At 43.3% G+C, this 12,919-nt stretch overlaps 1 protein-coding gene across 2 annotated transcripts; it reads right to left on the bottom strand.

The window, feature by feature from the left end:
- Positions 1-3,581: 3,581 nt before the first annotated feature.
- FAM241B (family with sequence similarity 241 member B) lies at positions 3,582-12,526 on the bottom strand. 2 transcript variants are annotated; one of them, XM_087932312.1, is made up of 3 exons: positions 12,382-12,526; positions 7,802-7,903; positions 3,582-5,107 (listed from the first exon to the last, which is right to left on the bottom strand). In XM_087932312.1, the coding sequence occupies exons 2-3, from the start codon at positions 7,868-7,870 to the stop codon at positions 4,829-4,831; spliced, it is 348 nt and encodes a 115-aa protein (XP_087788438.1). In that variant the 5' UTR covers positions 7,871-7,903; positions 12,382-12,526; the 3' UTR covers positions 3,582-4,828. The 2 variants fall into 2 exon arrangements, with proteins under 2 accessions (XP_087788438.1, XP_026569337.1); XM_026713552.2 differs by having other exon boundaries at positions 7,766-7,903; positions 12,382-12,524.
- Positions 12,527-12,919: the final 393 nt, after the last annotated feature.

Raw genomic sequence — 12,919 nt, 5'->3', positions numbered from 1 at the left:
TACATGGAAATAGATGTTCAAAAGAAATTTCAAAAGATTAGAAGCTTGGACGGGTCGTCCTCGACTTACGACAAGAGAGCCCAAAATTTACATTGCTAAGTGAGACATTTTTAATTTCATTGTACACACGTTGTGCATTGACCATAAACGTTTGATTGATTGTTAAGTGACCTTCGCCCTATTTTACAATCTTTCTTGCCACAGTTGTTGAATGAACCACTGCAGTTGTTATGTTAGTAACACAGTCGTTAAGTGAATCTGGTTTCCCCCCACTGACTTTGCTTGTCAGAAAGTCGCAAAAGGCAATCATCATAAATATGAGTCGGTTGCCAAGCATCACAGTTTTGATCACGTGACCCATGGGGACGCTGCAACGGTCGTAAGTATAAAAAATGGTCAGAAGTCTTTTATTTTTTTTCAGTGATCTGGAAATTCGAATGGCCACTAAATGAGCAGTTGTAAGTCAAGGATTACCTGTATCCTTTTTGAACGGATGGATGACTTAATTAATTAATTAATCCTTTATTGGCCAAGTGTGATTGAACACACAAGGAATTTGTCTTGGTGCAAATGTTCTCGGTGTACATAAAAGAAAAGATACATTTGTCAAGAGTCAAGACTCATAAGGTACAACACTTAATGATAGCCATGGGGTACAAATAAGCAATCAAATCATACTAGGAAACAGTCAATATAGATCATAAGGATACAAGCAACAAAGTTACAGTCATACAGTCACAAGTGGGAGGGGATGGGTGATAGGAGTGATGAGTAGATTAATAGTGATAGTAGTGTACACTTTGTAAATAGTTGAACAGTGTTGAGGGAATTATTTGTTTAGCAGAGTAATGGTGTTTGGGGGAAAATTGTCCTTGTGTCTAGTTGTTCTGGTGTGCAGTGCTCTATAGCGTCGTTTTGAGGGAAGGAGTTGAAATAGTTTATGTCCGAGATGTGAGGGGTCTGTAAATATTTTCACAGCCCTCTTTTTGACTCGTGCAGGATACAGGTCCTCCATGGAAGGCAGGTTGGTAGTAATTGCTTTTTCTGCAGTCCTAGTTATCCTCTTAAGTCTTTGTCTTGTTGAGTTGCAGAACCAAATCAGACAGTTACTTGTGGGTTTTTTTTAGAGATACATTAGATTAGAAGATACTATAGGTATGAGCCCTACCTAAAAGAAATTTGACCTCACTCTATTCACCATTGCCGTTGGATCTCTTTTTAGAGATAGATATAGCTGGTGTTCTGTTGAACACATAACAGCAATATGCACATGATAATATCCCACAGATGATGAAATGGGTTTTTCATGTATGTAGCATCACTTTCCCCCTATGGAAATGGCCCCTATGACAGCAGGTACCTTCTGTTTAAGATCGAATATGTTGGTTGCAGCTATTTCTGCTGTAGGTTCTTGAGAACATGTTCAGGCTAACTCAATATGGAAATACAGGAATACCAGCATCTTCCCTTGACTTATTCTCCTAGGTGTCACTCATTAAATCTCAGCATCTTTCTCAGTGGCTTTTTGTTCCACATGTTTAATTTCACTGCACATCGAATTTCACGTGTTAGTAATAAAGCAATAGGTCAATGACATCTAGTGGTGGAAATGGGAAAAACAGAAATGGCTAAAGTGGAGATTAAAAAAAAAAAACAAATTCTAGATCAGGGGTTTCCAACCTTGGCCACTTGAAGACTTGTGGACTTCAACTCCCAGAATTCCTCAGCCAGCAAAGCCGATTAACCGATATATCCCTTAAGCGATTGTTCCAAAGGCAGGGATTGGAACTGTATTTCAAGAGCAATATTGCAAACATATTTTCTGTATTTTTTATATTATTATTATAATTACTACTACTATTATTATTATCATCATCATTATCATTTTACTACAAAGAGGGAAGAAACATACCCATATTGTCATTTAATTCAAAGGATTGAAAGATCAAGAAGATAGAGTCAATTGCAGGATGCTCCAGATGACAGGGATCCCCAGCCGTGGGAACTTTAAGACCTGTGGACTTCAACACCCAGAATTCCTGGCTGGCTGAGGAATTCTGGGAGTTGAAGTCCACAAGTCCTAAAGTTGCCAAGGTTGGAGACTTCCTGCTCCAGAATGTACGAGTCCGCTCAAAGCAGTGCCTTGATGGATGATTTCTGAGAATTCGGAAGAAGGCATACATGACCAGAAATTATTAGCAGGGTGAGAATAATAAATTCTAAATAAAAAGGATAATAAAAGAAACGAAATTGTACCATTGAAAAGTTTATCCTTTTTTGTTGTGTTGTTGCAGAAATAGACAGGAGAAAATGCAACCTAGCATTGTCTGTGCCACACAATCCTCCCTAGAAAGGTACTGAGTTGTGTTATTCCATCTACAGCTTCCCATAGTTTTTGACTTATGACACAATTAAACCCAATGTTTCTGTTGCTAAGATGTTTGTTAAGTGAATTTTGCCCCAACCTTTCTCGATTGTTAAGTAAATCACTGCAGTGGTTAAGTCAGTAACACAATTGTTAAATGAATCTGATTTTTGCATTGACTTTTCTTGTCAGGTCACAAAAAGAGGATTACATGGCCCCAGGACACTACAACTGTCATCAATATGAGTCAGTTTGACAAGCGTGCAAATTTTGATCATGTGACCATGGAGATGCTGCCATGGTTGTAAATGCGAAAAATGGTCATAAGTTGCTTTTTTGAGTGCCGTTTATAACTTTGAACAGTCACTAAACAAGCTGCTGTGAGCGACTACCTGTACAGACTGTTTTGTGGGTATACAGCAGTTGTGGTATTCAGCTGGTTAACACCGGATCAGGCGAACCAATAGCAAGGATTTGGCGTGGGTCGCCAAAATGGTAGTAAGTTCTGGCTGGCCACACCCCCGACCCGGTCACCCAGTCGCCACTGCAGTGCCCCTGGAGTCATGTGATCACCTTTTGCAACCTTCCAACAAGCAAAGTCCATGGGGAAGCCAGATTCACTTAACAACCATGTTACTAACTTAACAACTACAGTGATTCACTTAACAAATGTGGCAAGAAAAGTCATAAAAATGGGGCGATGTAACTTAGCAACATTATATAAATGTAACACTTAGCAACATTAATTTTGGGCTCATTTGTGGTCATAAGTTGTGGGCTACCTGTATTCTCCTCCCAAAATGAGTGATGTTTTTTATTAAAAAGTTTTTTTTATATAGCTCACTCACAATAGCCCTATTGCATTCCATAAACTGATTGCATTTTAGATCTAGAAAACTACAATGGCAGATATATTTATTGTACGCAGAGACCTACACTCGAGATTATTTGAATTTGCCATTTGAAATATGAAATTCATTTGGGGAGCATCCTTTGATCAACTCACTGTTCCATTAAATCCCCCTTACATTTAGGAATTCCTTCTCATAGTACAAACTTATGAATTACGTATGTGACAAGCAGCTAAACCCATTGTTTCACTCTTACATTTTAATTAGTGGAAATTAGGAAAAAGGCTCTATGGAACTGAAATTCACTATGTTAAGTTACAGCTTGATTTTTCCCCCAAAAAAGCCACACACACACACACACCTTGTTTTTCTCTTGCAGCTCCTCAAATATTTATTATTTCAACAATTTCCCCCTTTTTAAAACTAGAATCTTTTTCAAACGGAAAGAGATTTTTGCCGTTCTATATGATGTTTTATTAACTAAATTAAGAGCTATAGATTTATTTTTAATTTTTAGCTTTAAATATATTATTGCAAGTCACCCTAAATTTTCAAAATAAAAATTGAGCTGAAGCAGGTAGATATTTTTTTTATTTCTTTTTCGTGCGAATAAGGCCAAAATGAAAAAAAAAAGAAAGAAAGAAATGCAACTATACTCTGCTAAGAAGGGAAATATAAAGAGAGGAAAAAAATAGTATATACCAGTAATTAGAATCAAGATTCTTGATGGTGGTTTTACAAATAACTTTATGGAACATAAAGCAAAGCATTTTCTTTGCTTCGACTCAGTTCCTCTGCACTATTTGAGGACGCAGCCAATACTAGCAGAAAAAGCATTTGGGGGCACTGTTTCATCAAGTTACACATGGATGTTTGCTCTGTCCCACTAATTCTGCTTATTTGAAGCAATGTATCGTTTTTACATACATAAACTGCAGTCTCATTTGGTAACAACCCCCACCCCAACACATAGAAACACTGCGTTTGCATTCTTTATTTAATATTACAAAAGGATGATGGCCTGACTGAGGCACCAGGCAGCCTCCAGATAAATACCTGAGGAGTCACCTTTGAATATTCCACACCAAGAGGCTCCGTTTATAAAAATGCAGTGATCTCGATGTGACTGCTCTGTTCTCCCACCTATATGGAAGGCATGATTTCCTAACTGGTTGTTGTTTTTTTTGTTTTTTGTTTTTTTAAACCTGCCTTTTAAATGTTTCTCTATCAGAGGTTGAGCTTTCCCTGTCAGAAAATCCTAAATAAAGTTCCCTCGATAACCGTGAGGTGGTACCCTCAGCAAAAACAAAAGCTATCATTCCTACCGGAATATCATGGGCCCCGAATTGGAAAAAAAAAAACGGCTCATTTCAAGCTAGAGAAAGAAAAGAAGAGGCTATATTATCTTCATGAGCTCATACTCCCAAAGTTGCTTCCTTCTGTCTCTTGGAAACAACCGTTTACAAAAGTTCTTGAGCGAGGAGAATTTGTTTCAAACACGCCCAGATGTGGACATCCATACTCTCTTCTCTAACCCACGGGGCCGTACGCTGGGCAAAACTATTTGGCTCGGAGTCCCTCGGGCAACTGGTAGTCTGTGCGGGAGTTCGTGTCATCGCTGGCTTAGGTGGGAGATGACGTAAATGAGGCCCACCAAGAGCAAGCCACGCACGCCCACCATCATAAGCAGGAAGAGGAGCAAAATGGACATCACGGGCTCCACCACCTGGTTGCCAAGGTGCCAAGTGGGGAAACCCATGTTCACCAGCTGCTGGTTGATGTCTGAAAAGGGCGAACGCTCCCTGGGCCTTGCATTCTGGCGCTGCTGCTGCTGCTGCTGCTGTTGCTGTGGTGGGTTAGGACCAGTGTTTGAGGTTGCGTTGAAAAAGCCCTGTGGAGACCAAGCAGGAGAAAGTGAATGAGCACAAAGAAGCCGTCTTTCGAGCCACAGAAAGGGAACTGTAAAAAGGGAGGAGTCAGAAATACAGCACTTTAGGAAAATGAGAGGTGACTTCACAGAGAAAGATACCTGGTGGGCCGAGCTAAGGAGTATCCAAGCTCCAAGAGGACTACAGGTAGTCCTTGTTTAGCAACCACAATTGGGACCAGCAGCTTAGCCGCTAAGCGAAGATGTTGCCAAGCAATATCGCAACTGGGCTTACTAACTTTTATTTTAGCTTTCTTCTGCTTTGCAGACCTGCAAAGGTCACAAATACGAGGATCGGTCGCAAAGCTCTTTTTTTTTTTCCATCGTCGTTGTAACTGAACGGTTGCTAAATGAGGTCGTCGGTTGTTAAACTGGCATTATGCTGAGAACTGCCCCTTTTCCAAAACCAATTTATATATATATAAGCTAAGAAAAATGTAAGGAGGCTTTCTGGACTTCAGCATCCATAATTCCTAGACCTTCCGTTGCCAAGATCAGGAAAGCCTTTCTCTGTTGTCATCCAAGGATGACCCTGTTTTTCTAAAAAATTTCGGAGATGAAAGTGAGTCTGACTGCTCCTTAAGAATTAATTACTTGGTTGACAGTATCTTGTTTAGATATTTTTATCACTCTGGCTTTGTGCGCGCTTTTTTATTTTTTCATAATTGTCCCTTCCAACGCTGTTAATCTGTTAAATCTGACAAAAACTGGTAAAGTTGCTCCCTGCCACTACTTCGGGGAAAGGATTTAAAACTAAAAGCCCATTATTGGTAGCTTTGCAAGAACAAAAGGCTGGCTCAGTCCTTGATGATGGCTGATTAAAGGTGCAGGGGAAACTCCGTGTTAGAGGCAGAGCGGAGGTTCTCCCGACCTTTGATGGGCCACCAAGACTGAGCCGGCATTTTGTTCTTGCAAAGCTACCATGATGGGCTTTTAGTTTTAAAGGGCTGGGGGGCTGGCTACACCTGGGGGGTGCAGAGGAGAGGCGGCAGCTCAGCAACGAAGGCAGCAACGGAACAGTGGCAAGGACCAGATCCCCCGGTGCCGCCCATCTGCTGTTCACAACCCGTTCCACGGCTCCACCCTAAGCCCGACTCAGCCGCCACCGCCGCTGTTGCCGGTGGCCGCGAGTAGCGGTCACTGTGCAGAGCTTGTATTGGGCTGCATAAGACGTTGTGAGAGCTCTCGCAGGGTCTCGTGAAGCCAATAGAGGCGGCAACAGAAGTGGTGGAGACAAGTGGCCAGGCCGGGCCAGTGTCTCAGTCATGTCATGTGTCTCCCTGAGCGATCACGGAACTTCTCTCCACCGCAGGAAATGGCACCTTTTCTTGTCGCGTTCTTTCCCCACCCCACAGTCCCTACCGCGAGCCTCCGGCCAAATGCAGCAAGCCCGAAAGGCAGTCGTCAGAAACTCTGTACCCCAAGCCTCGAGCCTCCCGCGGCAGGTGCGCGCAGAACCCCTGAGCTGGGCCTGGCCCGTAAAAGCTGAAAGGAGACCGTCGCAGCCTCACACCCCCAACCCACAGGCCATGGCAACTCATCTAAGGAGTGAGGAAGCCAGAGCTGGGGCGCGCGGTATCGGGCGGACAAAAGCTGCCAAATGAGTGAGGGAGCCAGACGTGAGTGGTTGAAGAAGAGGCGAGGAGAGTAGGTAGATCTATAAGGTAGGGTGGGGCGAAGTGGGGTTGGGTGGGGCGTGGCGTGGCGTGGCGGAGCCAGCCAGGAGTGGGAGTCTTAGCTAGGGGATCACCCGAGCCGCTGAAAGGCCCCAGCAGCCCATCCCTGACTCAAGGCATTAAAATACAGTGGAAAACATAAACCAAATCCCAGGGGAACTCAAGATGGACTTTTGCTGATACAAAGATTTCTGCACATTTCTCCTGGAAGTTTTGAACAGATTTGGAAAGCATGTAGATTCCACCAAGAGAAAGCAATGATGAACAGAAACCAATGATTAATGCAATGAAAATAATTTATTGTGCGTAGGGCTGCTTGAAGGAAAGAGCAGCTGCAGAAGCACAGGCAACTTGGGAGTAAGGCTGCAAGGGGATGGCTCCTCCCATAAGGGATAAAAGCCAGCCTTTGGGGTTGGCTTCTTTGCAGGAAGCAAAGAAGTTCTTTGGACTCCAAAGAGTTCTTGTGGAATTTCTGTCTATTCTGGTTTGTTTTCGGAGACTTTTGGCGTTGGATATTTCCCTGCAATTAACCTGGTGTTCTTGGCAGCCTTTCACATCCTTGAGAGGACTTGCTCTTATCTGGGATAGTTAGTTTTAATGACTCTTTGCTGTGAATGAACAGAATTCCCAGAAGCGCATTAAAAAGGTTTACTTTTCTATATACTGTTTTTATTTGATTGGAACGAGGCTTGGGTCAGAACAAGTATGCTCAAAAGCACAAAATAGAGCTCCTGTCTATAACTCTTAAAAGAAATCCTATCTTTTCCTGGAATCACTTGGGGACTCTAGAGGATGCCTATGTGATCCTGGGGAAAGGTACAGATACTTTAAAAAGCTACAGCTATCTTTGTATTCTCCCATATTCCCTAACACCTTTTTCCAATTTCCAAAGTGCTAGGAGAAAAGTTTTTACTGAATCATTCTAAGCACAAACCACAATACATACACCATTCCTCACAAGTCGAGGTGAGTTCTCCCTTACCTGAGTGGTCTGACGCACTCGGGGGTCATCATCTTGCACAATATCTCCATTGGCCAAAATTCGCACCATCCTTATAGCAGTCTTGTGTTTGCTTTGTCACACCTGTAATTTCCAGTGGGAAGATCTTTTTTTTAATATGATTAAAACAGACCCAAATAAGTTGAATATACCAACATGATATATAAATCTAGCAGCAAAGCATTTCTTACACAATCGCAATAGCTAATACATGAGAATTCTAACATTCCACTGCTGTATTCTTCACATGTATAGATCTACGGTGCATGAGCAATTTTCTTACACTGTTGTACAATTCAAGGGCACAATTAATTGAAATACTTTTGCACTGCATACAGAAACATTTGAAAGAATTCACCTAAAAAGTAAGAATGATGACTAAAAGATATTCAAGAATATATTCTTTTTGTCACATTCTATGGCAGCTATGTTTTGTGCACTGGGGTTACTTGTTACAGTATGAATGTTCCAGACCCTCATCTGAACCAGAGAACAGAAGTGCCATATCCTGTTCTCTCAATTAGAAACACTTTCCAGTTCAGTGATCACAAGATTTTAAAGTCAAGTAAATCTGCAGAAGTATTAATTCTAAAACTTTAAAAAATATATTTTTCCTTGTAAGCAAAATGCCGTCGGTTTTTTTAAATGTTCATAACGGGCACCATTTGTAGAAAAGATATTTCCTTCCTGGTTCAGGGAAAGTATCTGTTGAATGATATTTTGTATCCACGATTTACATTTTTTTAAAAAAAAATGTGATATGTTCCATTGTTTTAAAATAAAATTAATTATAATATTCTACGGATTTTTTTTTATGCCACCCTCACTGATACAGCAATTCTGGGAGACTTGTAATATGCTAAAAAAGTATTACAGAACAATTGAAATTGTTGAAAAGGTAAAAAACTAAGGTGATGGGAGGCCTAAGAGGTAGGTATCTTGCCTACCCAACCAGCCACCCTCAATGTAGCAGGGCCCAAGTCAGAGCTCCGGTTCAAATGACAGAACCAAGTTTTCCGACTTTTCCAAAAGGCCAGGAGTATGGGGATGGATCTCACTTATTTAATGTCTGTTTTATTTTATTTATTAAACCGATTTATGCAGCTGCCCGTCTCACAAATAAGCAACTTGGGATGACATACAACAGAGCAAAAAACAGGTAACAAATATATTATTCAGGCATTTTGGTCACCCATTTCAAATACACGACAATACTGCAAAACAATGAAAACAACGTAACAAATTTTAAACAACATAAATAGCAGCTGAGGTAAAAATACACAATTGCGTAATGTAACTTCTTAGTCAACAAATGGGTCTGGCTTAAAATGTCCTTAGATTTAGATCTTGTCTTTCTCTTATTCCTAGGGGAAAAAAAACAGGATTCCCAAGATTCCCACAGCCTTATCTACAGAGAATTTCCCATCATCTTACTAGTTTGGTGTTAAATGCAAATCTGGAATATATGAATAAAAAGCGTGAGGTGCAAGCTCCCCCCCATCCCCCACATAGGTTAGCTCAGTGCAGTGAGACCAGCTTGTGCCTATTTCTACCTTGAGAAGGGACTATATATCATGTTCTTTTGAGAAATATTTTTATTTTTACAAGCACAGACAATACGAAGCATTAACCCAACAAACCTGGGAGTTCCCATTTCAGCATGAATCCATAAGGTAACCTTAGGCCTCACTTCCAGTTTCTATTAAGCCTCACTTCTAGCAACCTGAAGCCTCACTTCTAACCAACTATTTATGCTGCAAGATACATTCGGAACCCACACAAATGAATACTCAAAGTGCACATACCAACAATTAGTTCTATACCCGTGGTTCGCTACGAAACTATGTGATTGGGCTTAGTTATTGGGGAAGAAAATAAGGCGGGTGGAATTGTGCCTCTGCCTACCAGCATCCATCGGTATTCATCTGGCCCTGTCAGTGTGTGAGACAGTTGAGGGCTGTCTGGAAACTGAAACATGGAAACTGAAACAGTATTTGCTGTGTGAGCAAGGAGACAGCAAGGAGCTTGGGCGTGGCTTAGCTCAACTGTTCTGTACTAAAGCTGCTTGCTGCTGTGAAATGGAAACGGAAACTCCTCTCGTCTGCTTGCGTTTTGCATCTGGAACAGATTTCTTTTCAGTGGGGAGGGGGAGTAGAACTCCTTAGCAACAGAGCGATGTCTGACGGTCATCTCAAAAAATCCTTTCATAGTGAGCACCTTGAAGCCAAGAGGAACATACATGCCAAATTTCAAGTTTGTAGGCTTTACAGATTTTGTGATGATGCGTGAGTGAGTGGTATTTCATTTTTAGATAGATAGACGGATAGATGATTGATAGATGATGGATAGATGGATGGATGAATGGATGGATGATAGATAGATAGATAGATAGATAGATAGAGATGATAAATGATAGATGATAGATGGATAGATGATAGATACCATGTTTCTCCAACAATACGCCCCCCCAATAGGAAGACCCAGCATGTTTTCTAAGCATAAAATGAAATTAAGCCCCTCCAAATTTAGGCCTATTTTAAAACATGAGAAATTGGGGGAGGAAGGGGGGGAACTTGCCATTAGGAGCGCCCCGCAGGCAGCTATGCCTCGCCCCTGGCCGTTCCTAACAGACAATCATGGTGGAGCGCAGAGGGCTCCCTACCCCCATCATGCGCCTTTGCTACAGACCCGGGTCAGCGGGTGGGCATCGTCGTTGTGGATGTCCGCCGGCAATGTTTCAGCCACTTCTCAGGCCTCCGTAGCTTCCACAGTTCCCACTGGTGCTGGCGCCTCTCTCACCAGCGCCATCTCCAACAACAGCGGCAGCAGCGGCGGGAACCATGGAAGTTACGGAGGTGGCTCCCCCACCCGAGAAGTGGCTGAAATGCTTCCACGGTTCCCGCTGCCGCTGTTGTTGGAGATGGCGCTGGCGAGAGAGGGACAGCTGCAGCTCAGCCTGGGCACGCTTGGAATGCAGGAACGGGCTGCGCACAGGGACTTTTGGAAACTTGCAGAGCCCGAGGCTGGAGCACCAAGGGTAGCAACAGCAGAGATGCTCACTCAGCTCTTCACACGCCACCCAGCCACTTGGGATTAAACCATAACGCAGCGCGCGGCGCTCCCAGGTACGTTTTTTTCCTGTTGTTGCGAGAACGGGGAAAAAGCGGGAGTGACTCAGACTCTGTTGTTGGAGACGGCGCTGGCGAGAGAGGCGCCAGCACCGGTGGGAACCGTGGAAGCTACGTGGAAGCTACGGAGGCCCGAGAAGCGGCTGAAATGCTGCCGGCGGACATCCACGCCAACGACGCACGCCCGCTGACCCGGATCTGCAGCAAAGGTGCTTGGCGGGGGTAAGGAGCCCTTCACGCTCCGCCATGATTGGCCGTTAGGAGTGGCTGGTGGCAAGGTGTAGCTGCCCGTGGGGTGCCCTAGGCGAGGGTGCGCAGGGAGGGAAAAAATTAATTCACCCCTGAAAAGACGTCCTAGCCGATTTTTCAGGGCTCAAAAAAAAAAGACCCGGCCTTATTATATGAGAAACACAGCAGATGATAGATGGATAGATGATAGAGATAGATGATAGATAGATGATTGATAATGATAGAGTACAGTAGAATAGAATGGAATTGAAAGGAAGGGAATAGGAACAGGAACAAGAATGGAATAGAATGGAGTAGAATGGGAATAGAATGGTAAAAGAATAGAATGGGAATGGGAATAGAATAGAATGGGGATGGAAATTGGAATAGAATGGGAATAGGAATGGGAATAGAAGGGAAATGGGAATAGAATGGGAATGGGAATAGAATGGGAATAGAATTGAATCAAATGGAAATGGGATAGAATGGAAATGGGAATAGAATGGGAATGGAAATAGAATGGAATTGGAATGGGAATAGAATAGAATGGGAATGGAATGGGAATGGAATGGGAATAGATGGGAATGGGAATAGAATAGAATGGGAATGGGACTAGAATAGGAGGGAATGGGAATGGGAATGGGAATGGGAATGGGAATGGGAATAGAATAGAATAGAATAGAATAGAATAGAATAGAATAGAAAAAATGGGAATGGGAATAGAATAAAATGGAATAGAAAAAATGGGAATGGAATGGAATGGAATAGGAATAGAAGAGAGACGATAGAGATATATATATAAAGGCACTAAGCAGCAAGAGAAATGATTAGCAAGCAGCGATGATGTCACAATTATTCCTCATGCCAAGGCCTCAATCCTAGAAAACAAGACGCGATACTCGACTTGGTCTCAACCAGGAGGGGAGGAGGGATCAACTAAAAGCTCAGGGAATCCTCGCCCTGGCCCCGGAAAGGAACGTTCTGTACATGGTCAGAGGCACGACGGCCGTCTGGTTAGCTTCAAGAGCGTGTCTGGGACCCGCATTAACCCTTTCCCAAATGCCAGCAAGTTTCGGGGGGACCCGGCAGTTCTATCTATGCTTACACATCCCGACAAATTTTCTCTCCACGTTGGTTTCAAGGTTAATAAATTGATTTGTACCGATGGAGTCGCAACGCACGCAGCCCCCCCACGTGCCCACTCACCGCTCGCCTTTCTTTCCCCTCTCTCTCTCTCTCTCTCTGGGCTCCTTTTGCTGACGTCAGCCTTCCCTCCTTCTGCTGACTGTCCAAGTGTCTCCAGCCCGGCGACTTCTAGGGACGTCATCACCGGACATCGTTCGAGAGAGAGAGAGAGAGAGAGAGAGTCTCGCGCAAAGGGGTTGGCCCTCCCGGTTGGAACTGTGCAATTAGCTCCCTCTTCAGGCGCCAAGGCGAATGAACAGGTTGTACGGCGAGCCAATGCATCGGCGCAAGCGCCCAGGGGGTTACAGAAGGCAATTCCTTAAGCGGGCGGAGAGGGAGTGGAAATGGCATTTTCCAACAACAACAATAACATAAAGCTGTCTGGGTGAAAATAATGGCTGAGGGAGTGGGGCTCTTGGCCTCAAGAGGCAGGTGACAGCACCGAGCAACCTTGAGCATGCTTTAGCAAATCTGAATTGGGCGTGTGGAGTCTTCCCAAGCATTTCGTTGATATAGGCTAGCCCAGGACTCTCCAACCTTGGCAACTTGAAGACTTGTG

The sequence above is a fragment of the Pseudonaja textilis genome, chromosome 4, assembly GCF_049901715.1.
Source record: "Pseudonaja textilis isolate UNSWEBS1 chromosome 4, rPseTex1.2, whole genome shotgun sequence".
NCBI classification, from domain to species: Eukaryota; Metazoa; Chordata; class Lepidosauria; order Squamata; family Elapidae; genus Pseudonaja; species Pseudonaja textilis.
This window is presented reverse-complemented; position numbering and strand designations above follow the sequence as displayed.

What these genes read in the sequence shown, in the direction of transcription:
- FAM241B (XM_026713552.2), bottom strand. Translation starts at nt 7,870, where the DNA reads ATGGTGCGAATTTTGGCCAATGGAGATATTGTGCAAGATGATGACCCC. An exon ending in CTCGACTTGTGAGGAATGGT is followed by an intron (nt 5,108 to 7,765) that starts GTATGTATTGTG and finishes TGGTCTCCACAG; the next exon opens with GGCTTTTTCAACGCAACCTC.